General features: G+C 43.7%; 1 protein-coding gene across 1 annotated transcript in view; it reads right to left on the bottom strand.

Annotated features, from left to right (window-relative positions):
• Positions 1-7,724: 7,724 nt before the first annotated feature.
• The window catches only part of LOC141052045 (cytochrome P450 2A3-like), a 109,757-nt gene continuing 89,591 nt past the window's right edge, over positions 7,725-27,890 (bottom strand). The window contains exons 4-9 of the mRNA XM_073549224.1: positions 15,028-15,188; positions 14,759-14,935; positions 12,957-13,098; positions 12,564-12,751; positions 12,264-12,405; positions 7,725-7,995 (exon numbers count right to left, since the gene is read on the bottom strand). Of these exons, the coding sequence (XP_073405325.1) occupies positions 7,814-7,995; positions 12,264-12,405; positions 12,564-12,751; positions 12,957-13,098; positions 14,759-14,935; positions 15,028-15,188 (992 nt within the window). The 3' untranslated portion in view covers positions 7,725-7,813. The remainder of the gene's footprint in view (positions 7,996-12,263; positions 12,406-12,563; positions 12,752-12,956; positions 13,099-14,758; positions 14,936-15,027; positions 15,189-27,890) is intronic.

Raw genomic sequence — 27,890 nt, 5'->3', positions numbered from 1 at the left:
GGGTAGGTCACATATGATGCGATATTCCAGAAGGCGTAATCGGCGCTGCAGAGCAGCAAGGCGCGATCTTGCCGTGCTGGAACGACGCAAGTGAGCGCACTCTATGCGGACCTTGTGCAGAGGTGCATCAAGATCCGGATAGTCCCTCAGAAAGCTCTGCATGACCAAGTTGAGCACATGTGCCAGACATGGGATGTGAGTGAGGTTGCCTAGTCCAAGAGCTGCCACCAGATTTCGGCCATTGTCACACACTACCAAGCCCGGTGGGAGATTCGCTGGCACAAACCACACGTCGCTCTCCTGCTTGATGGCATTCCAGAGCTCCTGCACTGTGTGGCTTCGATTCCCCAATGAAATTAATTTCAGTACGGCCTGTTGACGTTTGGCCACGGCTGTGCTCATATCGGTCGTAACAGGCTCCTGCTGCGCTGTTTCAGAGGAACTGGAGTAGGAGGAGGAGTCAATATGTACAGACTGGATTCCTGCAAAACGTGGAGTTGGCAGAACACGTAGAGCGCCACTCTCCAGATCTGTACCCGGCTCCACAACATTGACCCAATGGGCAGTGAGGGAAAGGTATCTTCCCTGTCCATGGTTACTGGTCCACGCATCAGTGGTCAGGTGGACCTTGCTACTGACGGCGTTTAGTAGCGCATGTTTTATGTTTGCCTCCACATGTTTATGCAGGGCAGGGACGGCTCGTCTTCTGAAATAAAAGCGGTTGGGCACGGTGTATTGTGGGACTGCCAATGCCATGAAGTCCCAGAAGGTGTCAGTCTCTACCAGCCTGAATGACAGCATTTCAAGGCCAGTAGTTTGGCAATGCCAGCATTCAGAGCCTGTGCTCGGGGATGGTTTGCCGAGTATGGCCGCCTTTTCTCCTATGCCTGTGCTATTGATGGCTGCCGAGTGGCCTGGGAGTGTGAGGATGACTTGGAACGTGGTGCTGTGGGTGGAATGTCACAGGGTCTCCGGACAACAGTGCCAGAGGTTCTTCCTTGGCGATCCTGTGAGGAAGCCGAACCAGCTGTGTGTGAGCTGGAGGAAGAGGCCCCAACACGAGCTGAAGAGGTGGTAGGTGGTGCTGTTCGTTGGCCTACGTCTTCAGTGTGTCTGTGTAACTCCAGCTCGTGCTTGGTCCGCACATGTTTCCACATATTAGTGGTATTGAGGTTGCTGACATTTTTCCCTCTTTTGACTCTGATGACACAGCTTGCCTTTGACAAAGCAAATGTCATCTGCAACTGTGTCAAAAAAGGACCACGCACTGCAAGTCTTGGGACCGCCCGTTTTGCCTTTTGAAAGTGGAATGCTCCTAACTGGTGCCGAAGTGGAGGCTACAGGAAACCAAGTCTGCCCCCTCCCTCTCCCTCCGGTTTTGGCCGTTCGGGGAATCTCTTCCTCAGAGCTGCTCCCACCACCTTCCTGTTCCTCACACCATGATGGGTCAAGGACCTCATCATCTACACTCCCCTCTTCAAACACCTGCTTCTCCTGGGTTGTCTCGCCAGCACCGTACGCACCAGAAAGTGGTAATTGAGTCTCGTCATCATCTGATGCGTACTGAGGTGTGCTGACCATAGGCACTGGCCCACCCGCCTCTTCAGATTCAGAGGGACAAAGAAGTTGCGCATCACTGCATACTCCCTCTTCTTCACATTCTGGAATGCTGCTTGGCTGGCCCCCTCTTTCCAAACCAACAGATTCCGAGAACAGCAGTAGAGACTGTGATGGCTCCTGTCCAGGGCTCTCTGACTGCCTGGGCACTTTGGCAGGTGGTGAAGAGACAGATGATTACTCTTCGGTGCTCTGGCCCTGAGAGGATGTGGAAGTAATTGAAGTCGATGCGATAGCTGCCATCCATCCGACAACGGCTTCGATTTGTTCCTCCCGCAGCAGTGGGGTACGGTGAGGTCCTACAAAGCTGCGCATAAAGGACTGTTGCCTGCTAAAACTGGGGGATGCTGACTCACTGGTTCCAACAGCATTCACAGAATCCCCACGTCCTCTCCCTGCAGAATCCCCACGTCCTCTCCCTGCAGAATCCCCACGTCCTCTCCCTGCTGAATGTCCACGGCCACGGCCACGTGCCTTATTCCCTGCCTTCTTCATCTCGCTAGACTGAGAAAGATAGGCAGAAATGTACAAAGGGGGGCCTTAGTGTGCTTATTCCTGAACAGCTGGTTACAGGTATAAGAAACACTAATTTTATGAAGTGTGTGTGTCGACTACACTTTAATGGGAGATAATGTGGCCTACGCAACTTTCAAATGTAGTGTTTGGTGAACTTTGTTGCTTTTTTTTGGGGGAAAAAAAACTAAAAGGATGTGACCAAAGATTTGAAAATCAGAGTATCACCAACTTTCTGGAGCTATTGCAAAGCAGGCAGGTAACCTACAATGCAAAAGATGAGGCTTCAAAAAAATTGGGTAATACTAATCTGGCTGCAGCTGAAGGGCACAAGCCAGAAAAAAGGCTCCTCTATCTACTCCTATATAGTGTTTGCAACCAACCAATGTAGATGAGTAGGAATGGATGCACACTAATAGGAGAAGAAAAATGAGCTGCAAATAAAGAAAAATGTGTGAGGCAGTGACGCATGCTGAGCGGCCTACAACCAGACGTAGCTGCAGGACACACTACTCAGCGTGAGCTGCACTCACACACAGTCAGAGACCTCTCAGACAGCCGTGAACAGTGCAGCTAAGTGGGCACTAGCACTGAAAGGCTGCAGAAAGGCTCCGCTGTGTACTCCTAGAGTGCTTGCAACCACCGTATATGGATACGGATGGATGCACACTAATAGGAGAAAAAATTAGCTGCAATAAAAGAAAAATGTGTGAGGCAGTGACACGCTGAGCGGCCTACAACCAGAGGCTGCAGAAAGGCTCCGCTGTCTACTACTAGTGTTTGCAACCAACGTATATGGATACGGATGGAAGCACACTAGATATAATTTTTGAATAATAAGCAGCTCAAAAAGAAAAATATGTATGAGGCAGCAGTGAGGCACACTGGGCGGCCTACAACCAGACGTGGCTGCAGGACCCACTCCACAGCGTGAGCAGCACTCACACAGCCCTTGCAGACAGCTGAGAACACTGCTGCTAGGGAAAAGCAAGCTACAGTGGTGGTTTATGTAGCCTGGGTAAAGCACAATATTGTTTTTAGAATCGCTATTTCTAACTGTCCCTCACAGTCTTCAACAGCAGCCTGTCCCTAACTGAATTCACAGCAGAGTGACCAGAAATGGCGGCGGCGGTGGCTTTTATAGTGCATCATGACATCATTTCAGCAGCCAATCACAGCCATGCCAATAGTTAACATGCCTGCATGCCTAACAGGATGTGCCCACACTTCTGAGGATTCCCATTGGCTGAATCAAAGCGAGCAGGCTGATAGCATTATGGGAACTTCCGATTCCGGTATCCGATATGAAAAAAGTATCAGAAGTCAGTATCGGAATTCTGATACAGCTAATATTGGCCGATACACGATACTTGCGGTATCGGAAAGCTCAACACTAGTGGCGAGTATAGAAGTCGCCAACTCCACGCAGTTGGAGTGGCTGCGCCACCTAGAGTCCGAGCTCTCGGCAGTCAAGGCCCTGCACTGAGTGGATGAGCTGGAGAAAGAAGTCTGGGAGCCCAGAGGTCACCTGTCAACATGGCAAAATATGAATAAGACCCTCAGGGAAGTACTGTGGAAGTACTTAAAGAAACTGTGAAAGGTCTTCTGCGGGAGAAGCAGTTGGTGGACGAAGACTTACAGTGGCCGGGCCCGAGTTATGACAAGATGGAACTTCCAGTACCCATCTTGGCAAGGGGTCTCAAAGAGGTAAAATGTCCTGAAGATTTGGAGCGGAAATCTGAACAAGATAGTCCCCTGTTCGGGACAACTGTAATGAGGGAAGAGTCCGTAGTAAACCCAGAGCCTTCTGTCCAGGAAGAGAGCAAGTCCACGACCTTCAAGTGCGTGATTGACATACCCGAAGACGTGCAAGAAGCCTGTACCGATGAAGGTGTGCATGAGGCTTTTAAAAAGGCGGTCAAAGCTTGTAAGGTGCACTGGGCACTTGAGACTCGGCAGTTGGTGGTACTATCAAACAGGGAAGACACAGCCAACCGGGTAGCTGTTCTGATGGATATGCATCTGCAATGTCTGCATGCTAAATAGATGCTTAGGTGGAGTAATATGAAAGCTACTCGACGTCTAGAGCTGGTAAGGGAAGCTAAGAATCGGCTGGGCTTGGGAGAAGATGTAATTCCGGTACTCAAATATCTGGTGGAGAGAGTCATTGGAAGGTTCGGTAAAGTGATGCAATACCTTGTGGATATCTCCAGTGTGGCGAGGTTGAGGATTCCTCCAGATGATGAAGTTCAGGTACCTGGTGAAGAGGGCATGTGTTATGAATGAGTCACCGAAGGAGGAAAAAACAAAAATACAAGCTAAGTCCAGAAAACCGGAGAGGTTGGTAGCTATCGGATTGCAGACCCCTGATCCTATCCACAACAACTAACAGTAGCTGTGGGGGGTTCCTACGATGCCCTAGACCCCTCGATCACAGCCGGAGAACTAAATAGGCCTAAAGAAAGAAAGGGGAAATCTAAACTGCCCCAGAGCAGACCCCAAAGCAATAGGCAGCCCCCAACATATAATGACGGTGAGGCAAGATGAAAACACTAACACAGATAGAAAGCTAGGTTGAGAAAACGATGGGGCCCAAGCTAACTAAAAAGGACAGGATAGAAAAGCTGCTGTCTGCAACCCGTAAAAAACCCTACCAAAAAATGTCCCAACCGTCTGATAGGAAAAACAGGCCCTGAAGTCGCTAGGACTTCAAAAAGACTATATCAGCGCTCAGGTAAATTCTGAAGACAGAGCAAAGAGACAAACTGATCAGAGACAAAAATGGATCTCAGCACACCCCCGACCGGGGATGGTTGAACTCCAAAAAACAAGGAAAACAAAACTAATAAGTTCAACAGCAGAGCAAAAACTTATCTTTGGGAAGCAGGAATCAGACTGGTCTCCAAGAATCCAGCAGAGAAATCACCAGCGACTCAGAAGGGCGTCGGCTGCCTTATATCCAGTCAGAATTTCCTGCTACCCAGTCATCATCTACCAGATCAGGTGTTTGGTAATCAGCCTCGCTACCTTCCTTCACCAGAAGAGGGAGTTCATCAGACATCGACGGTGAAGAGAAAAATGAACTCACAACAGGCATGATTCCCATCATTGTGGTTGGCTCCATGGAAAGCCTAAGGAACTTCCGGATGCTCCTGGAATACTGAGTGATGTACCTGCAGGAGATAGAGCAGTTGAGACTGGACCGACTGCAGGTTAATAAAGAGATGCGGAACATCAGATGGTGGCAGCCTGCATCCTGAGGTATAAGGACCAGAAGGTACCTCCCAATTAATGAGATGGCAGGTGGCCAACGACCTTCAGCAAAACGTGAACGTCGCATATCTGCAAGTGGCAGTTCTTCTCACAGTATGAGACTGAGACCTAGACAGTAGCTCCTTTGATGTTCTAAATGGGTCAGACCAGACAGGGGGCTAGACTCTAAGTGATACTTATGACTGCACCAACTGGGAGAGCCGGCCATGGAGAGAAAAGTCAGAGGATGGAGCAGACAGGCAAAGCGTGGAGATTAAAAAGTGTCTGGTGATGCAGACGGACTTTGACTGGAAGACCAAAGCCCAAGACCGATATACTGACCGCTGGGGGCGGGGGAGGCCTAACGTAAAAATGATGCCGTATGATGCCCAAAACAGACTGAGATGGTCCTCTTGACTGGTAGGGCAAGGTGACATGGGTGCCCGGTCTCGAGACCCCTGGGTGATGTCATGTGTTCAACCCCACAAGTTTGAACAAAAGGGGGAGGTATGTGGTGCAGTGATCACAGTGTCTGCTAGGGGGCACTGTGTGGGTGCCCTAGGACAGGCATACAGGCATGTCCATTGTGGTAATGGAAATAGGATGAACGGCAGGATGGTAAATGACTGTTATGTATCCCAGGGTTGGTGGCCCTGGGATGGGAGCTTGAATATGTGTTAATCAGCAGAGGTACTGCTGAGGTTTTTGTTACAGTATGTCAGGGAAGGCTTCCAGGTGGCTGGTGAGATGGGTGGGACCATTCACCTACAAACCCACCCAGGGGTGTGTGTCTGAAGTAAAACCTATGTGTGTGATTGTGAATCTGAAGGACCTGCAATGAGGTCATAGCCATGTGATGCTGTGGGTGTGGCTACAGACCATATAATGTGTCCAGGGTAGGTCACATGAATGAATGCCTGGATCTGATTGGTCGGTGTGAAAGGTCCCGGAAGGCCGACATGCTAGAAGGTGTGCTACCTTCCTGAAGCATACATGTGGATGCCGCTGACCGTGTGTGGCCTATGTGTAATAGCCTGTGAGTACTGGACAGTCACCAGGAGGGAAGAGACATCAGGACTGAGAAGCAACAAAGAGGCAACCCCGGACAGGGGGAAATAACTGAGAGACTGTAGAGCCTGTTTGCTGAACAAAGCGCAGCCTGTGTGACCACAGGGCAAAGAGAGCGGAGCTCTACATTGAACCCTCATTTGGTCTGATGTAAGACTGTTGCTGCTATATTGTTTATGCTGTACAATAAACCAGATGTACTGAATTATGTGAACAACCCGTGCCTGACGTGGTTAATCCGCTGCCGAGTGAGTGTCCCTCAACATGAACACTGGGCGCTACCTTATACTACGATGTGGTATCTTAGTGTTCCCTTTATTTTTTTGAGCAGTGTATAATGGCCCCCACATAATGCTCCATACAGTATAATGAGCCCTATATATTGCTCCAGACAGTGTTATGAACCCCATACCCATATATTGCTCTATACAGTATAATTGGCCCTATATATTGTTGTACATACAGTATAATGGCCCATATATAGCTCCATACAGTATAATGGCCCCATATAATGTTCCAAACTGTATAATGGCCCTATATATTGCTCCATACAGTATAAAGACCCAATTTATTGCTCCATACAGTATAATGGCTCCATATTTTGCTCAATACAGTATAATGAGCTCCATATAATGCTCCATGCAATGAAAAAAATCATTCACCTCTCCCATTCCCTGCTGGCCGCTGCTCTGATACCTCAGTGCCTTCTGACTCTCCGTACTGCTCAGCTCAGAGAGTGCCCTGTAGTGATGTCATCGTGCTCACTGCTGTGAGAAGTTATAGTCAGAAGATGCAGAAGAGACCAGAGCTACAGGGAATGAGGAGAGGTGAATATTGGAGAGGGTGGCCCAGTGCCAGCGATGGTACCGGGCACCCCCGACTCATGGATACCATACCGTGCCAGCGCATGGCAATAGATTTTAATTCAATGTGCGTCATAGGATGCATGTTTAGTTAGGGGGCAAATGGAAGAATCCTGCTCCTGGGGCCCAGTGAGGAGGGGAGCCCGAACTGGGTCCCCTTTCTTGCCGGGCCTCATACGCCACAAAGGACAGTAATGCCGTGATGCCAAACCCTGGGTGTGTATTATGGAACTATACAAAACAGATGTGTAGTTTGTCCATGTGAATGAGGCCTACATTTTTGGCATGAAATAAATCTTGACCTAGTTCTTTGATGAGACACTGATTTATGTGCATTGACACAAATTTAAGAATAAAAATGTTTTACTTTTTATAGTTAAAGAAAAACTATTTCCAATAAAGACTGGTAAGTATTAGTAATTTGGTTATTATTTATTTGGAACTTGGAAATGCCAAAATTAGAAATAGATGAAATAAAATTAAAAAAAGTTTGGAATCAATTAACGAGGGATGAAGGCCAGCTCGTAATATTGAGGAAAATTTCCAAATCCACTTATTGTTGGTGTCAAGTCTAGTTCATCTATGTCCACAGGTGACCGGAGGCAAAAGTTCTGTAGAATGGTTGTGAAAAACAGGAAGAGCTCCATTCTTGCAAGACTTTCTCCAAGACACATCCGTTTTCCTGGAAGGTAAAGGAATAGTTCAATAAATCAAAAACTTGCTGTATGCACGCCTAAACAGTCATAGATCTCATAAGTAAAGGTAAAAAATTTGACAGTGAAAAAAAACCCAAAAAACTAAATTTATACATTACTAACTACATTTTTTAGAACTGATGAGGCTTGGTTTTTTCCTTCAATTATCCTTGTCTGGATAGCTGTATACTTCTGGTGTTAAAATGAACATTTTATACATCAAACTGATGGGTGAGAAAGCTCATGAGTAGAAATGAATGGATTGCTTTGAGCGACCCCAGTCCATGGTCCATGTCAAAAGTCTCTGGACAATTGAAAGGAACTGTGTGAATTTCCTTACCCTCTAGTATCCCAGGCTCAGTATATGATTACTGGGTTGGCAGATGTCATCTTTGCAGCATGTGGCACAAGTCATCTGAGATAAGGACGTTTTGCCAGTCTTGGAAGATAGATAAGGCAATTTTGTTCTGCTATTAATGAACTTTCTGACTTAATTGACTTGCCAACATTTTAAAGCCTAAACCAGGGACATTTAACACCTTGCTAACACCAATCTTCATTCTGCCCAGAAAAAGGCTAATTTCTACTTTTGGGTAAGGTTTCTATAAGTCACTTAGATTCTAGACCTTCTTCACACATCAGTATAAAACACGTACATAAAAAAACAGTACTAATACCATTAGTGTTTTCCATTGGTGTGTCTTCCGTGTGTCAATTTTTATCATCAGTGTGGCCATTGGTATTTTTCCGGTATAGATAAAGAAAGAAAGAAATTCCAAAGTTTTTCTTAAACTTAACAATGTGAAACACGGACAGAACATGGATGGCGCACGGATCCCATCCGTGTGCTGTTCGTTTTTTTCATGGACACAGGTTTGCATTGGTCTTTGTCATCCTTGCTGCTGGAAAAGAACTATAGATTATATTGGGTACATGTGATATCTGTGAGAAAAAAGCGGATGCCACTTGTTCTGGAAACACAAACATGTGAAAGTAACCTTAATTTGGGTTTACTTTCACATGTTACATTTTGGACTTGTTTTCCTATTGGATTTGCTGATCCATAAAATGATATTGATTATGATCACTCTTATAACTTGAGATATTGACCTTATAAATCCCATAATTTGTTCTGAATTATTCTTCATCTTCTTATTGAAAAGTTCACTTTTTAATGCATCTCCATGTAACTTAGAATCATAGAATCATAGAATGGTAGAGATGGAAGGGACCTCCTGGGCCATCTGGTCCAACCCCCTGCTCAAAGCAGAATTCGCTAAATCATCCCAGGCAGATGCTGTCAAGCTTCTGTTTGAAGACTTCTATTGAAGTAGAACTCACCACCTCTTGTGGCAGCCTGTTCCACTCATTGATTACCCTGTCAAGAAGTTTTTTCTAATATCTAATCTGTGTCTCCTCCCATTCAGCTTCATCCCATTGCTTCTAGTCTTTCCTTGTGCAAATGAGAATAAAGATGATTCTTCTACAATGTGACAGCCCTTGAGATATTTGTAGACAGCTATTAAGTCTCTTCTCAGTCTTCTCTTCTGCAAGCTAAACATTCTCAAATCCTGCAACCTTTCTTCATAAGACAGGGTTTGCAGACCGGTCACCATTCTGGTTGCTCTTTTCTGAACTTGCTCCAGTTTGTTGATGTCTTTTTTAAAATGTGGCACCCAAAACTGGACACAGTGTTCCAGATAAGGTCTGACCAAAGAGGAGTAGAGGGCAATAATGACTTCACGTGATCTAGACTGTATGCTTCTGTTAATACATCCTAGAATTGCATTTACCTTTTTTGCTGCTGCATCACACTGTTGACTCATGTCTGTCATCTATTAGTATACCCAAGTCTTTTTCACATGTGCTGTTGCTTTGCCCTATTCTTCCCATTCTGTATATGACTTTTTCATTTTTATTGCCTAGATGTAATACTTTGCATTTTTCCTTGTTTAAACCATTCTGTTAGTTGCTTCCCACTGCTCCAATTTATTTATATCTTTTTGAATCCTCTCTCTCTTCTCTAGTATTAGCTATCCCTCCTAGCTTTGTGTCATCAGCAAATTTAATCAGTTTACCCTCAATTCTTTCATCTAAATCATTAATAAAGATGTTGAACAATACAGGGCCCAGGACAGAGCCCTGTGGTACCCCACTTGAGACATTTTTCCAACTGGATGTGCAGCCATTTATGACCACTCTTTGGGTCCGATCACTACGCCAGTTATGAATCTACCTAACAGTTGCCTTGTCCATTCCATACTTAGCCATTTTTTCAATAAGGATTGTGCGAGATATGCTTTGCTGAAGTCAAGATATACTATATCTACAGCATTTCCCTGATCCACCCAATCAGTGATTCTGTCATAGAAGGAAATTAAGTTAGTCTGACATGACTTAATAGTTACCAACCCATGCTAACTCTGTTTAATCACTTCATTCTTATCCAGGTACTTACATACATGTTGTTTAATAATTTGTTCAAAGATCTTTCCTGGTATAGAATCCTTTTATAAAAAAAATAATGTTTATGCACACTACCGTTCCAAATTATGGGGTCACCCAGACAATTTTGTGTTTTCCATGAAAACTAAAACTTTTATTAGTCAAATGAGTTGCCAAATGAATTTAAAATCTAGTCCAGACATTGTCAAGGTTCAAAAAAAATATTTTTATGTGAAATAATAATTTTCTCCTTCAAACTTTGCTTTTGTCAAAGAATGCTCCCTTTGTAGCAATTACAGCATTGCAGACCTTTGGTATTCTAGCAGTTAACTTGCATGGCATTGTGAAATGGAGTGATAGCCTTCCTTATTCAAAATCCCTTTTACCTTGTTCAAATCTCACACTTTACCAGCATCAAAGCAACCCCAGACCATCACATTACCTCCACCATGCTTGACAGATGGCGTCAGGCACTCTTCCAGCATCTTTTCAGTTGTTCTGCATCTCACAAATGTTCTTCTGTGTGATCCAAACACCTCAAACTTGGATTCATCTGTCCATAACATTTTTAGCCATTCTTCCTCTGTCCAATGTCTGTGTTCTTTTTCCCATATTAATCTTTTCCTTATATTAGCCAGTCTCAGATATGGCTTTTTCTTTGCCACTCTGCCCTGAAGGCCAGCATCCCGGAGTCACCTCTTCACTGTAGACTTTGACACTGGCATTTTACGTGTACTGTTTAATGAAGCTGCCAGTTGAGGACCTGTGAGGCTTCGATTTCTCAAACTGTAGACTCTAATGTACTTGTCTTGCTGCCCAGTTGTGCAGCGGGGCCTCCCACTTCTCTTTCTACTCTGGTTAGAGCCTCTTTGTGCTCTCCTCTGAAGGGAGTAGTACACACTGTTGTAGGAACTCTTCAGTTTCTAGGCAATTTCTCGCATGGAATAGCCTTCATTTCTATGAACAAGAATAGACTGTCGAGTTTCACATGAAAGTTCTTTTTTTCTGCCCATTTTGAGAGTTTAATGGAACCAACAAATGAAATGCTCCAGGTTCTCAACTAGCTCAAAGGAAGGTCAGGTTTATAGCTTCTCTTATCAGCCAAACTGTTTTCAGCTGTGCTGACATACTTGCACAATGATTTTCAAGGGAATTCTATCCATCCATTAGCCTTCTTACACAGTTAGCAAACACAAAGTACCATAAGAACACTGGAGTGATGTCTGTTGGAAATGGGCCTCTATACACCTATGAACATATTGCATTACAAACCAGACGTTTGCAGCTAGAATAGTAATTTACCACATTAACAATATATAGAGTGTGTTTCTGAAACATTTAATGTTAACTTCATTGGAGAAAACTGTGTTGTTCTTTCAAAAATAAGGACGTTTCTAAGTGACCCTAAACTTTTGAATGGTAGTGTATTTATGTGGCATGATTATTTTTTGAAGGAAATTTATTTGCTTTGGAAAGAAGCATTACACAATGTCAAAAGCCTGTTGAGGTAATGAGCTAAAATCCTGGGTCAGGAAAAGTAGGAGTTGCAAATTAAAGCAGATATTGATGGAGTCTATGAATGAGAATCTACCCTCTAAAAAATCAGAATACACAAAAATGGTCATTTATTTTGTTTTAGTTGCATCTCTTGGTTTCTCAGGGTCAGCTAATCCAGTCTAATTTGTTAGCCATAGCTAAAATATATTTAAGTCCATTTGAAATCATCAACTCATCCACAAATATTAGGACAAAATAATGAGTTATACTGTGTGACTCGATGCTGTTAATACTCAACAGTTTTAGCTTTTACCTGAAGAAAATGGTATGAACCCATCATTCCGTCTAAACTTGCCATTTTCATCCAGGAAATGTCCCGGATTGAACTCCTTTGGGTATTTAAAATGTTTCGGATCATGGAGAACAGAACTGAGCATTGGGAAGACAGTTGTACCCTAGGAAAAAAAATAACATTACATAAATGTTAATTGTTAAAACCATTTTTGTAAATTCATTAGTGTTCATAATACTATTGAGCTGTATTATTGTTGTTACGTGATCCATATCACTTGGCGCCTACCAGTGAACACATGAAAGTGCAGTTTTACTGTACCTTTGGAATATGGAAATCTCTAAATGTCACATTACGGGTTACTTTGCGTGGGAGTCCTATAGGTACAAGGTCAACGTATCTTTGAATCTCATGGACTACAGCATCCATATAGGGCATACGAGATCGATCCTCTACACATGGAGCCCTGTCCCTTCCAATGACTTTGTCAATCTCTTGATGGATACGTTCTGTAAGGATGAACGACAACTGGGGTTAAGACACACAAGTAACTTAGCCAATGACCTTATTAAATAATAAATGCATTTATTTTATTTTTGTATAATTGGAATTTCAGATTCATGGAAATTGGGAAAGGAGACTTGCAACAATTGGGACCGAAGAAAAGGCTTATTAGAAAGTTGAAGTTAATTAGTATTTTGTAGACTTTTCTACCTTCAACATCGGGATGCTTGAGGAGAATCAATAGTCCATAACGGAGTGTTAAGCTGACAGTTTCTGTCCCAGCACCAAACAAATCTAAAGTGCTAAAAACCACTCCTTCCATGTGAAACTCAGTATCAGCCTTGTCTTTTTCCTGTGCAAATAAGTAGAAATGTTAGATGCATGAACTAGAGGTTGATTATTACTGTTAGTCTTCTATTTGTTATTAGGTCTATAATATATCTCATAGCTCGAGGGGAAGTGTCTGCTCAAGTGTATCCTGTATTGCAGGGGTGGGCAATTCATTTTGCTGAGGGGCCACATGAGGGACCATGACATTTGTGGAGGCCAAGCCAATAGGCTGAAATTAACTCTGCTCAATATTAATATAAACATAATCAATATAATTATTTATTTTAATTTTAATCAATATTATAATATTAATATTAATTGTATCATTTAATATCGAGCAGAATTATGTTGACACCCCCTATATACCATGTGAGTCCACATAGCCCCTATATACAGTATGAGACTACACACAGCCTGCCAATATTCAGCATTAGACCACCTGTACTGTATATGAGTCCACACATAGCTTTCATATATATAGTGTAATCCCAAACACAGCCCTCCAAGATACAGTATGAGCCTCCACAAACTCCCTATATACAGTATGACCCCCTACGCGTACCACTCTATATATAGTATCATACCAAACACAGCACCCTTATATGCAGTATGAGCCCCCACAGTCTCCATATATAGAGTATGAGTCCCCATAAAACCCCCATGTATATTATGAACCTCCACATAGCCCCCTATATACAGTACGAGCCCCAACACCTTCACATATATATTAAAAAAAACACAATCACCCTACTCCCTTTACCCCGGACGGCGGCACTTTCCTCTGGTTTTTGCTGTCTTCACTGATTCTCTGCCCAGAAGACAATATGGAGTGATATCATCACGTATGCTATCTCAGTCGCACGTGATAAATGGTGGAAGAAGGAGTGGGCCTCCCCCTCCTTTGTAAGAATAAGTCCTTACTGAGAGCTGGAAGAGCCAGGAAAAAGATGGAGACAATCCCCTTATCAAGCTAAGGTTGAAGTAAATACACATATTCACCATATATTTGTTGATTCTATTCCCTCATTGCCCTGAGGCTGATTCAATTTACCTGTATGCATGTCTGCTAGGTTTGCAAATGGATATGATCTCATTTTATATCCTCCATCTGCCTTTCCAAAGTACATCTTATAAGTTCTATTCTAAAAGTTGAATCTGTGGGTTCCTAACTTTCACAAGATGGCTGCCTGGTTCATCATGGCAGCTCAGTATATTATAACTGACCATTCTCTTACATCCTTCACCATTATATTCACAGAATGCAGACAGCTGTGAATTTGGGACACTGGGCAAGGGATGGCAGCTGCATGGTGTGGTACGTGGGCCATTTTTTCATACCTTCAGGTGTGCTGGTTCGCGTGCCACACTTGAACAGCCAGAGGGCCAGTTGTAGCCTGTGGGCTGCAATTTGCCCAGATCAGCTCTACTGTAAACATTGGATGCTGGACTATTGCTTATATATATATGCAGTTACCTATATCTGGTAAGACAAAAGCATGGGATAGACTTGCCAATATTTGGGGCACAGATTTAGATTGCAGCAGCACCAATTCATACTGTATGAATATCTTGGCCAAAGTAATACGGCTTGTGTTTGACCTCATCTATTAGACTCTAGGGCACATGCCCCATCAGCACTTTCCTATCCAATTCCTAATTTAATATTTATGGGACCAACTTGCCTCTTCCATCTTAATGAGGAAGCAATCAATGAAATCCCTAGGATTGTTGGGATCAACAGTCTCCTTATGCATTTCCACACGTTTTTCAACAAAATCCTTCATATCGTCAGCAGCTTTTAATAACCTTTGGTGAGGTCCTGGCATCTTTTCCATGACGTTAGGAAATATATTGTACAGCTGAAAGAAATTGATGTAGTAAAGTCATAGCATGTAGACTTTTAACATTTGGCATTGTTGTGTTTAAGTTCTGGAAACAAATTCTTCTTTACCTGCCCCCATATTGAGCTGAATCCTTGAAAAGTTTGTGCTAGAAGGCCAAGAAGCTTCAGAAATTCTTTATCCTCATACTCAAATCGATCTCCAAACACCACTGAACAGATGACATTAGAGACAGCTTTGGAAAAATAGAATGTTGGATCCAATGGTTGGCCTGTTATGGGAGAGGACACAAATATATAAAGGATTTTTTGCTGCAGGGTGTGTGCATTTCATAGCAGTGCAAATGGACCAGTACATCCACTCTTGAGGCATGTGTTTTCAAATTCATTGGCTGATGCTCGCTCCTATTTCTAGTGTCTAGCCATTAATATACAGCTGTCAATATCTGGCTCCTATTGGACCCTTGAAATGCAATCAAGGATTGTTGATTAGCTACCATGACAGCCAGAGAGATGTCCTTTGGCTGCCATTTTGGTACTCCTATGAAGCTGGATTTCATAGAGGACCATGAATAATACTATATACTGCTACACTGTGGTATTGTGATAAGTACAGTAGAACAATTTTTCAAGGGATCTCATGTTCAAGTCCACTAATAGAACCAAGTAATAAAGTAAAAGATAAAGTTTTTTTTTAAATATAACAAAAACCTACCTAAAAAAATGATAAAACTACCTTGTTTCATCTACTACCATGACATCTTAATTCATCGACTGGAGTGTTTTCTATTCACACCAATAAAAAGAAGAGTTTTTGCATTTTCATGGAGCTGGATTTTTCTTTCTTTACAGCCGTAATTTTACTGACCTGGAGAATCATGAATCCAGATCAATTTTATCAAACAAATTTCTACATCAACTGAAAAAAAATGAGAAAAAAAGGAAGGAAAAAAAATAAAGGTGCAAAAATAAAAAATTGCTTTGTCCTTTAAGGGTTAAAACTGCTATTAAAATTAAACTGATCCGCTGAAATCCACACTATTCAGTACTTGTACACCCTAGATTTTAATATGAGTTCCCAATGCTAGACTATTTTCTATTTGATGAATTATTTCCAAAAATGTCTGTGCACAGTAATCCATGATCAATTTAATTGATAAACCAGTTATTGCTAATAGTGCAGCTGTTTTGCTTTATCTAGATTTATAGCTGTTACTGGAGGTGTAATTACCTTGTCTACCCATCAATGATAAAGTATGACTCAGCTAATTTTGTCCCAGTCTACACCGCAAAGCTGATAAATAAACTAAAAAATCCCTCAAAAAGTATCAGCCTTCCTACAATGCCTGCTCTCGCAAAAGATGCTAAAAGTGACAATATTTCTGGACTCATATTTATTGTATAGTCATAGACACATAAAGATTAAAAAATAAAGTATGATTCTAGAACATTTTCTCTTTTTAGTCAGCTACTAGCTGAAGATCCCGGTGTAGTCCGGGCATAGTAACTAACTGCTGTCCTGCTTTTTCCCTCCGAAGCCTAGCTCTTCACTCGTCGTCCCGCATTCTCCCTCAGCAACCCTGATCTCCATCCACCATCCTGCTCTCTCCCTCCGCAGTCCTGTCTCCACTAGCCATCTTGCTCTCTCCCTCAGCAGCCCCACTTTCACTCAGTAGCCCCGCTGTCTCTTTCCGTAGCCCAGCTCTCCATCTACCGTCACGCTCTCTCCTTCCACAGCCCCACTCTCCACCCGCCATCCCACTCTCTCCCTCTGCAGCCCCGCTGTCCATTCGCTGCCCTGTTCTATCCCTCCACAGCCCCGCTCTCCATCCGTGTCCCGCTCTCTCCCTCGCAGCTTCGCTCTCCACCCGTGTCCCGCACTTTCCCTCTGCAACCTCGCTCGCCACCTGCCAGTGGGCGGGGCTATGTGAAGAGGGCGAGGCTTGATACATACACTCAGCTATATATATATATATATATATATATATATATATATATATAAATTAAAAACATATGAAACATGCATAAAGGTGAACAAGACTGTAGGGCAGTATTCACACCACCCATGGACTGAAACAGAGAAAAAACAGTATGACAAACGCGCAAAAATACTCTGCTGTAAAAAATATATATACCAGTACATAGCAGGTGCTCGTAAAAGATAATAACAAACACAGGGTATTTAGTTGATATGTTTTTTTGCAAAAAATGCATACCAAGCCACTCCACCACATCACGGTAACCCATTTTGGAGCAGTCCTATCTAATGAATTTAAAAACCTGATCATGTGAACAGTGCCTACATGAGCAGGGTTCAGAGAGGCACTACCAGGTGAGGATACGCTGTGCAGGAAGGCTTTTTATGCATTTCTCAAAAGAGAGGGGCGGGACTCTCCCAAAACCTGCACTAAGCAAGAGACTAATAGATTAAAAACATATGAAACATGCATAAAGGTGAACAAGCCTGTAGGGCAGTATTCACAACACCCATGGACTGAAACACAGAAAAAACAGTATGACAAATGCGCAAAAATACTCTGCTGTAAAAAATATATATACCAGTACATAGCAAGTGCTAGTAAAAGAGAATAACAAACACAGGGTATTTAGTTGATATGTTTTTTGCAAAAAATGCATATCAAGCCACTCCACCACATCACGGTAACCCATTTTGGAGCAGTCCTATCTAATGAATTTAAAAACCTGATCATGTGAACAGTGCCTACATGAGCAGGGTTCAGAGAGGCACTGCCAGGTGAGGATACGCTGTGCAGGAAGGCTTTTTATGCATTTCTCAAAAAGAGAGGGGGGACTCTCCCAAAACCTACACTAAGCAAGAGACTAAGGCTAGTTTCACACTAGCGTTTTTCTGCGCTGCGTTTGGTGCGCACATCAAACGCGTGATAAAAACGCATACAAATGCTTGTAAACACTGCTTTTTTTGTAGCATTTTCGTGCGCGTTAAGAGAAAAAAAATGCAGCGTTTGTCTGCGTTTTAAAGCATTTCCATGTATATGCGTTTTTTATGCGCATGATGTCACAATCACAGGAGGAAAATCCTTGACCAATTAGTGCAACAGAATCCACCAATTGGACAGCAGTGGGCGTGTGTTATGGGAATTCTTTATATAGACCCTGTTTACAGCTACATTCTTCACATTTGCTTGCTTTTTATCTTGACGACTTGGATCTGCACTGGAAGAGTTTTCACTTCAACTTGGATCTGGACATCAGGATGGCTCAGGCTTATGCAGTTGCTTGCCATCAACAATGGGAGAGAGAGAGACAGCGAAGACGGCAGCAGCGGCATTTGTGGATACATCGGATTGTTGAACTCCGGGAGAGTCATGGAGCGTACCACACCCTCTACAGCAAGCTACAGGCAAACCCGGAAAAATTTATGGACTATACACGGATGTCCCAACAAAGCATGTATTTGCTGGGTCGTGTCCAAAATGCCATCCGGAGACAGGACACACATCTCCGTTGTGCGATTCCTCCCGAGGAACGGCTCCTGGTCACATTACGGTATGCGTAGTATTTCAAAGCCAATGCCTGCATAATTTTATTTGTTCTCATATGTACTATTCCAAAGCTGGCAGGATTATTGTTCTGCAATGTACTTAACCAAAGGCTGCAGCATTATTTGTATGCCATGTAGTAAATAAAAGGCTGCATATTTATTTTTAGACTTTTTCTTTTTTAAAAAAATTTAATTTTTTGTTGTTGTAAAAATCCAGATACACAAATATTAATTTTTGTTTTTTCTCTGTTTCACAGATTCCTGGCTACTGGAGAGACCCTCTCTTCACTTCACTTCTAGTACCGGCTTGAAATATCTACCTTGTCTGGAATTGTTGCGGACACCTGCCGGGCTTTGTGGGACGTTCTCTGTGGGACTTTCTCTGTCCCGAATTTCTGCCCCTCCCCACCATGGAAAAGTGGATTGAAAATGCAGGAAGATTCTGGACAGTGTGCAATTTCCCCAACTGTTTGGGTGCGGTGGATGGGAAACACATCCGGATTATAAAACCCAAAAGAACTGGATCAGGGTACTATAATTACAAAAAGTACTTATCTACAGTACTCATGGCCATTTCTGATGCAGACTGTAAGTTTGTTGCAGTGGACATTGGGGCATTTGGGCGTGGGAATGACACCCAGGCTTTTAAGAACTCGGACATGGGCCGGAGGTTGTATGGCAACCAGTTCAATTTCCCCATGCCACGGCCTCTTCCCAACACCGAAGGTCTGCCACAGCCCTTTGTAAGGGTTGGAGATGAGGCATTCCAGATGTGCCAAAACCTCCTCAAACCCTACTCCAGCCGGGACTTGGACCACACCAAATGAATTTTTAATTACAGGCTGACCAGGGCAAGAAGAACTGTAGAGTGTGCCTTTGGTATACTTATGTCCAGATGGTGCATTCTCGGCACAGCCATTAATCTTAAACTGGAAACAGTGGATGAGGTGGTGAAGGCCTGTGTGGTTCTACACAATTTTGCCATGGTTAGAGAGCACCCAAACTTTGAACTCCATGATGCCGCTCCTAACCCCTTGCCTGAATTTAATCAGCACCCTCTCAGGTCATCCGTTGAAGTTGGCCAAATGAGGGACCAATTTGCGGCTTACTTCAACTCAGATGTAGGACGGGTGGCCTGACAACAGCAAATGGTGTAATAAAGTTTACTTTTGTGTGGATGTTAATAAAAAACCTTTGTTGATACCTTTACCGAGTGCACTCTGTCTTTTTACACTTCAATATAATAATCAACTGGTCAGGTGTACGATTGAATTCATGATGCTGTTTTTGTGCATCATTAATTTAATAGTACTCAAGACCAGGTGACTATACATACACACAATTTGCATGATCTTCATTATCTTCACACTTTGAGTTCAACGTGATGCGACGGTGGAGACCATACAACTAATATTTGTGTCACCTGTCCTTATGTTAAAAATAGTGATTTTTGAATGCAGTACCATCCATAACTATTTATGAGACCTAACGCTGTGACTATCGATATGTTATATTATCCTCACTGTGGCTAGTTTGAACTCAACACTGTATACATAGTAAAGTTGATGCAACTTCTACAATTCCCTGGCCTGGTGGCATGCTGAAGTGAGGATGCCAAAAGTAACGCATCCAGACTTCATAAGTAGAGTTGAGCGATACCAGCCGATACTTGAAAATATCGGATCGGAATGGATCGGCCGATCTTAAAAAAAAAGTATCGGTATCGCCGATTCCGATACCGGAAGTCCCGTTCAAGTCTATGGGACTTCCGGTATCGGAATAAGAAAAACCCTATTTTTGCCTTGTACAGCCTCTCTGGGGTCTGTACGGGCCTTTCGGGGGGCTGTGCAGGCTCCGGTGGTCTGTGCCGGCCTGCCGGGGGGCTGTGACGGCCTGCCGGTGGTCTGTGCAGGCTCCGGTGGTCTGTGCAGGCTTCGGGGGTCTGTGCAGGCATCGTCCGATGGGACTACAAGTCCCATCGGGCGATGCCTGCTACCATGACAGTGATTGACACATCATCCGGCTAATGTGTTGAATGTAAAAAAAAAAAAAAAAAAAAAAAATTACATGCTACATACATGCTACATACAACATGCATACTACATATATACTACATGCAACATACATACTACATATATACTACATGCAACATGCATACTACATACATGCTACATACTACATGCATGCTACATACATGCTACATACTACATACATGCTACATATATAATACATGCATGCAACATACATACTACATGCAACATACATACTACATATATACTACATGCATGCAACATACATACTACATATATACTACATGCATGCAACATACATACAACATATATACTACATGCATGCAACATGCATACTACATATATACTACATGTAACATACATACTACATATATACTACATGTAACATACATACTACATACATGCTACATACTACATGCATGCTACATACTACATACATGCTACATATTACATACATGCTACATACATACTACATACATAATACATATATACTACATGCATGCAACATACATACAACATATATACTACATGCATGCAACATGCATACTACATATATACTATATATACTACATGTAACATACATACTACATATATACTAAATGCTACATACATGCAACATACACACTACATGCTACATACATGCAACATACATACTACATACATGCTACATACATACTACATACATGCAACATACCACATGCATGCAACATGCATACTACATATATAATGCATATATACTACATGCATGCAACATACATATATACTACATACAATACATACATATAGACATACAGTACATATAACATAGAGTACATACTCACCGTCACTTGTCACTTTGATCCCCGAAGCCATTGTCACCTGAGGGATAAATATCAAAATAAAAAAACACCAATATACTTACCCCGTTCCGCAGAAGTCCACGAGGGTCCCACGTCCATCTTGCGTGGAGAACAGCAGCATCAGCTGATGCTACCATTCTCTACCAGCTCCAGGAATACAATGACGGAAGGTAGGTATCCTTCCGCACTGTATTCCTCCACCACTTTAAAAAAAAAAAGTCCCTAGTCTCACTTTATGTCATTGTTGCGTGAGAAATTCCCACACAGCAATGGCATAAAGTGAGACTAGGGACTTTTTTTTTTTAAAGTGGTGGAGGAATACAGTGCGGAAGGATACCTACCTTCCATCATTGTATTCCTGGAGCTGGTAGAGAACGGTAGCATCAGCTGATGCTGCTGTTCTCCACGCAAGATGGACGTGGGACCCTCGTGGACTTCTGCGGATCGGGGTAAGTATATTGGTGTTTTTTTATTTTGATATTTATCCCTCAGGTGACAATGGCTTTGGGGATCAAAGTGACAAGTGACGGTAAGTATGTACTCTATGTTATATGTACTGTATGTCTATATGTATGTATTGTATGTAGTATATATGTATGTTGCATGCATGTAGTATATATGCAGTATATATGTAGTATGCATGTTGCATGCATGTGGTATGTATGTAGTATGTATGTAGTATGTATATTGCATGTATGTAGCATGTAGTGTGTATGTATGTAGCATGTATGTAGTATGTATGTAGCATGTAGTGTGTATGCTGCATGTATGTAGCATGTAGTATATATGTAGTATGTATGTTACATGTAGTATATATAGTATATATGTAGTATGCATGTTGCATGCATGTAGTATATATGTATTATGTATGTAGTATGTATGTAGCATGTATGTAGTATGTAGCATGTATGTAGTATGCATGTTGCATGTAGTATATATGTAGGATGTATGTTACATGTAGTATATATGTAGTATGCATGTTGCATGCATGTAGTATATATGTAGTATGTAGCATGCATGTAGTATATATGAAGTATGTATGTTGCATGCATGTAGTATATATGTAGTATGTATGTAGCATGTATGTAGTATGTAGCATGTATGTAGCATGCATGTAGTATGTAGCATGTATGTAGTATGCATGTTGCATGTAGTATATATGTAGTATGTATGTAGCATGTAATTTTTTTTAATTTTTTGTTTACATTCAACACATTAGCCAGATGATGGGACTACTACTGTCCCATCATTGGCTAATGTGTCAATCACTGTCATGGTAGCAGGCATCGCCCGATGGGACTTGTAGTCCCATCGGACGATGCCTGCACAGACCACCGGCAGGCCGGCACAGCCCCCCAGCAGGTCGGCACAGACCACCGGAGCCTGCACAGACCAGCGGCAGGCAGGCACAGCCCCCCGGCAGGCCGGCACAGACCACCGGAGCCTGCACAGACCACCGGCAGGCCGGTACAGACCCCCGGACAGTCGGCACAGCCCCCCCGAAGGCCCGAACTGATGGCGCATCATGATGCGCACAGACAGCGCATCATGATGACGTCATTTCGGCAGCCAATCAGAGCCACTTTTGTGGCTCATTGCATTTTGGACTTCCGATTCCGGTATCCGATACGAAAAAAGTATCGGTACTCGGTATCGGAATTCCGATACGGCAAATATCGGCCGATACCCGATACTTGCGGTATCGGAAAGCTCAACACTATTCATAAGGTTATCACACATTGTCAGGAGAATACACATAAGAGGTTAACTGCAGCATCGCTACAGTCTGATAGAAATATATGCAGACTGAAGCGACACTACAGGTTAAAACTCATGTGTATTCACCTGCACAGGTGTGATAGTTATGCAACAAGGCCAGGGTATTGTACATATGGCAGGTATTTTCCACATCATCTCCTCAGTTTATCAACACACACTGAATAGGGGATGAGGTTAATTACAAGGTCTAGCAATAATAACGTTGCATAGTATCACCAAAAATTAAATGATGTTAAAACACACCATAGTGAAGTTACTGTTTTGGATACAAGGCAAGGTAACTATAGATAGGCCTTGCACTCAACACCATCCTCTATTCAGTCTGTGCTATATTACCAGACTGAAGAGACTGTTGTTGAAAATACAAGTCATATAGATTTGTGTTTTTGACTACACATATCTCCAAGATTGACACGCGAAACATGTATCATTAATGGAGCTATGTGTTGACAAAAAAGAAAAATGTACGTCGCAGTGTGTGTACGGTGCAGTGTGTGTAGCCGGCGAAAGACACATTAAACACAACTTATTTTGTGACAGCAACATTGCACATTTATTAAAAGCTAAAAAAAAAATTATTTTTATTTAGACGGACGATTGGGGGAAGAGTGGGATACTTTGGGGGTGTGGAGAGACGAGGAACGGCTGGAAATTGAGGAAGGGGTGAACGGGCTACTAAAGTAGTGGGGAAGGGAGCTCAGGAATGGAACTGGAGGCAGGTTGAGAAACACTGGAAGGAGAGGGGGGACTGACTAACAAAGTCTTTTTTGTTTTTTCTTTTTTGGGGCAGGAGTCACCTGCCTGTACTGACTACCAGTTTGTGACCGCCTTACATTTGTTGACCGCCTAGAGATGCTGCCTCCTGTCTTTGCAGAACAAAATAGGGAATGTGGGTCTCCCCTAAGCGGCTCGGTGGAGGCGCTGGTGGTGCTCCTTGCAGGAGAACCTGTGGTGTCGGTGCTCATTGAAGGCGAAGTTTGCACGGTGCTTCTGGTGGGAAAATAGGTGGCAGTGCTCCTATCAGGTGAAGCTGTGGCGGTGCTCCTGTGATGAGGAGTGGTGGCGGTGCTCCACCTAGGAGAAGCGGTGGCGGTTCTCCTGTGATGAGGAGTGGTGGCGGTGCTCCGAGTTGGTGAAGCAGTGGCGGTGGTCCTCTGAAGAGGAGTGGTAGCGGTGCTCAGAGTAGGTGAAGCGGTGCTCCTCGGGAGAGGAGTGGTGGCGGTGCTCCGAGTAGGTGAAGCGGTGGTGGTGATCCTCTGAAGAGGAGTGGTGGTGGTGCTACGATGAGGTGAAGAGGTGGCGGTGCTCCTCTGATGAGTGGTGGAGGTGCTCCTCAAATGATGAGGAGTTGTGGTGGTGCTCCGATCTGGAGATTATGGTGTCTCTGTGGTCAGACCAGGAGAAGAGGTGGCGGTGGCCCAACCAGATTTTGCGCTGGTGGTACGCCAAGAAGTGGTAATGGTGGCAGTACTGGTGCTCCAGAAAGGAGCAGCGCTTGACATGGTGGTGGCAGGGGTGGAGTGTCCAGCAGCACTCGGCATTTGTGTGGTGTAGTGGTGTCTGGCTTGACTAGGAATGCAGATGGCCGTGCAGTGATATGCAGCAGAAGTTGGTACTGTGGTGAAGCAAGTCAGTGGTGGCACAGGTGGGAATAACAACACTGACTGCTTCACGTGCTGATTCTGCTGCATAGCCTGCAAGTAAGCAGTGTTGCAGGCGTGTAACACATTCAGCTGTTGCTCAGAACTAAGGTGATCCCCATGCCCCGTTCAATTTTAATAAAAAAATGGTGCGCTGGTCTATTGAGGTCGGCCTCCAGCCGGTCAAGGCGCTGGTCGGAAGAGCGGATGAGGTGTTCCATGTAGTTAAAACCACGTTCCATTAGTGCAAAACCACTTTCCACTCTTTCGGACAGCGACTTGAGGCTAGCATGAAAGGCCTCACTCAAGTGCATGAACTCAGGCAAGACAGGCCTGTGCGAGGCCCTCTGCCGCTGGTGGGTAGTGCCCGCATAACCAGTGGCAGAGACCTGGGACAGGGGAACACCTGATTGACTAGCTTCCTGGTCACCAGCTGTCTGTGTTGCTGACCTGCAACTTGCTTCCTGGCTGTCTGATGGCTGGGACGGGTCCGAGGCCGATCGATGAAGAACCGCTCCAGGGACAGGTTGCAGGGTGCTGCTCCCGGTGCTGTGGAAAGAAAAGTCAAACATTAGTATCATGCATTTACAAGAAGGTTCATCTGTTGAATCTAAAAACACTGATTACATTCACTGAAACCCCCCCCCCCCAAAAAAAATAAATAAATAAATAAAACTTACGCTCTGGTGGCAAGGACGGGTCGTAGGAATTCCAAAGCACGATGATATGTGTACTTGGATCTGCTCCTTGCCGCTGAGCCACTGCGAGCCTGTCCCTCAGCACGAACATCAGTGTTGAAACGGTCCTTCATCGAGCGCCAATGTGTTCACTGTTGAAAAAATAATAAAACAAACATTATTGAATGCACTGATGGCAACATCTGTATCATCACACACACCTGAGTGACCTAGTCAAACAGTAAATGCTGCATCCAGAAAGAATTAAATACACAATGCATTGACTGTTGAACCTGAGGACACTTGTGTGTTCACTGCAAGAATATATCTTGCACTAAACACACAAGTATCATCAGGTCCAAAAGTTACAGCATGAACAATACATCATTCCAATTCACAATGCATTGACTGTTGAACCTGAGGACACTTGTGTGTTCACTGCAAGAATATATCTTGCACTAAACACACAAGTATCATCAGGTCCAAGACTCAATGCGGCATCACACAACAGGGAAATACTTACTAAACGCATTTTTGGAAATTGCAGAGGCGAAGTCCCAGCCCTCCATCAACGCTGCGGCCACCTCATTCCAGAGCTGTGGGGTCACCACAAAGTCCTTGCACTGCTGGTCACGGCTGTCCCACAACGGGACACGCTCCTGGACAAGGCTTATCAGTTGCTTGTTGTCTATGTAGAGGTCTTCATCCCATTGTGGAACCTAGAAAAGAAATACATTTAGAATCGAGGAAACTGTAGAGAATGGGATAGAGAAGAAGAAAAAAGAGAAGATGAAAAACATGTCAGAAATACATGAATAGCAAACATATTTTAAAAAATAAAAAAGGTAACTTGAAAGAATGGATACTTACATTGCATCTCCTCCCGCCGGGACTTGTCTACGCTGCTCCGTCCGTTCTGCCTCACTTGCCTGGTCCGATGCTAAAGTCTGAAAAAGAACAGAAATAATTATCCATTTGTAGAGGCAGGTAAACTTACACAAAGGCTGCAAAATGCTCACCTCACGATCCGCGTCTGCCAATTCTTGCCTGGAAGGGCTGTATTGCGATTCTGAAGACATGCTGTAAAAATTTTAAAAAAAGCATTAGTGCATAATATATTTTAAGTACAGGCTCACATAAAATAATTTTAGAATACTCACATTATAGCTGATCTTCTCTCCCAAGGAGTGGATTCTCTCTGGCTGGGTGGGTGTTGTCTTGTCTGCAGTATGTCTGGAGAGTAATGATCTGGCACTACAGACCCCTTCTTTTATCTACCCTCCTCCAAAACAATGTTGCTTGTTTAGGGTGGATTAAACAAGTGTCTAGACATTGTTTACTCTGAAATCGCGCGCGCCCGCAATGCGCTGACAAGCGCACTGTACAGCGCACGTCAGCGCCACCATAGACTATAATACTATTTTTTGCGCATTGCGTGCGCTGACGCGGGCACGCGCTTTTTTAACGATGTTGGATGGAACACAAAATGCAACATGTAGCGTCCGGCGCGTCTGATCGCACACCTGAAAAATGTGCAGCGCACTGAAATGCTGAGGCTTGCGTGCAATCGCTGGACACTGCGCCAGCCATTTTAAAGATAGGGGACAATTGCGCGTGCGACCGATAGCGCACAATGCGCTGTGCAATAAAACGCGCAATTTTACCACGATTTACGCGTGCGATATTCAAGCACTTTCCAAGCGATTTGAAGCATCGCTTGAAAAGTGATTGACAGGTTGGTCACACTCGTCAAACATAGTGTTTGACAAGTGTGACCAGCTTTTTACTATTGAGGCTGCCTATGTGGCATCAATAGTAAAAGATAGAATGTTAAAAATGATAAAAAAAATTAAAAAATCGGGGTATATTTACCTTCCGACGTCCCGCGCTGTCTCAGCAACGCTCCCGTTCCCAGCGATGCCTTGCGAGACCTGTGATGACGTTGGTCTCGCATTGCTATAGTGATCTCACGGGACCGCTAGAGTCACGCGAGACTACGTCATCACAGGGCCTTGCCGCAAGGCATTACTGGGAACGCTTAGGCCGGGAATGCAGCGCGGGACATCGGAAGGTAAATATACCCCGATTTTTTATTTTTTTATTCTTTTTTTTTTTACAGGGGTATGGTACCCAGGGCCAGGAGGACAGTCTCCTCTCCTCCACACCGTGGGTACCAACCGCACATGAGATGCTTAACTTCCCGCATGGTGGGCATAGCCACATGTGGGAAGTAAGCGATTCTCATGCATTCCTATGGGTGCGGAATCGCGGAAATTCTTTGCGATTCCTCACAAAAGAATGATCATGCTGCGATTTTTTCCGCGATGCGATTCCGCCGTGGAAAAAAGCGCAGCATTAGCACAGCATGTGCGGAATGCCATAGGAATGCATGGGGGGCGTTCTGTACACGATTTTTAAACGTTTTCGCCGTGTTTTCACGCAGAAAATTGCTGCAAAAACGCTTAAAAATCGCATCGTGGGCACAC

This window comes from Dendrobates tinctorius, unplaced genomic scaffold (assembly GCF_039654945.1).
Source record: "Dendrobates tinctorius isolate UK_male_01 unplaced genomic scaffold, ASM3965494v1 ptg000158l, whole genome shotgun sequence".
NCBI lineage: Eukaryota > Metazoa > Chordata > Amphibia > Anura > Dendrobatidae > Dendrobates > Dendrobates tinctorius.
The sequence above is the reverse complement of the archived record's forward strand: the minus strand, read 5'-3'. Positions and strand labels throughout refer to the sequence as shown.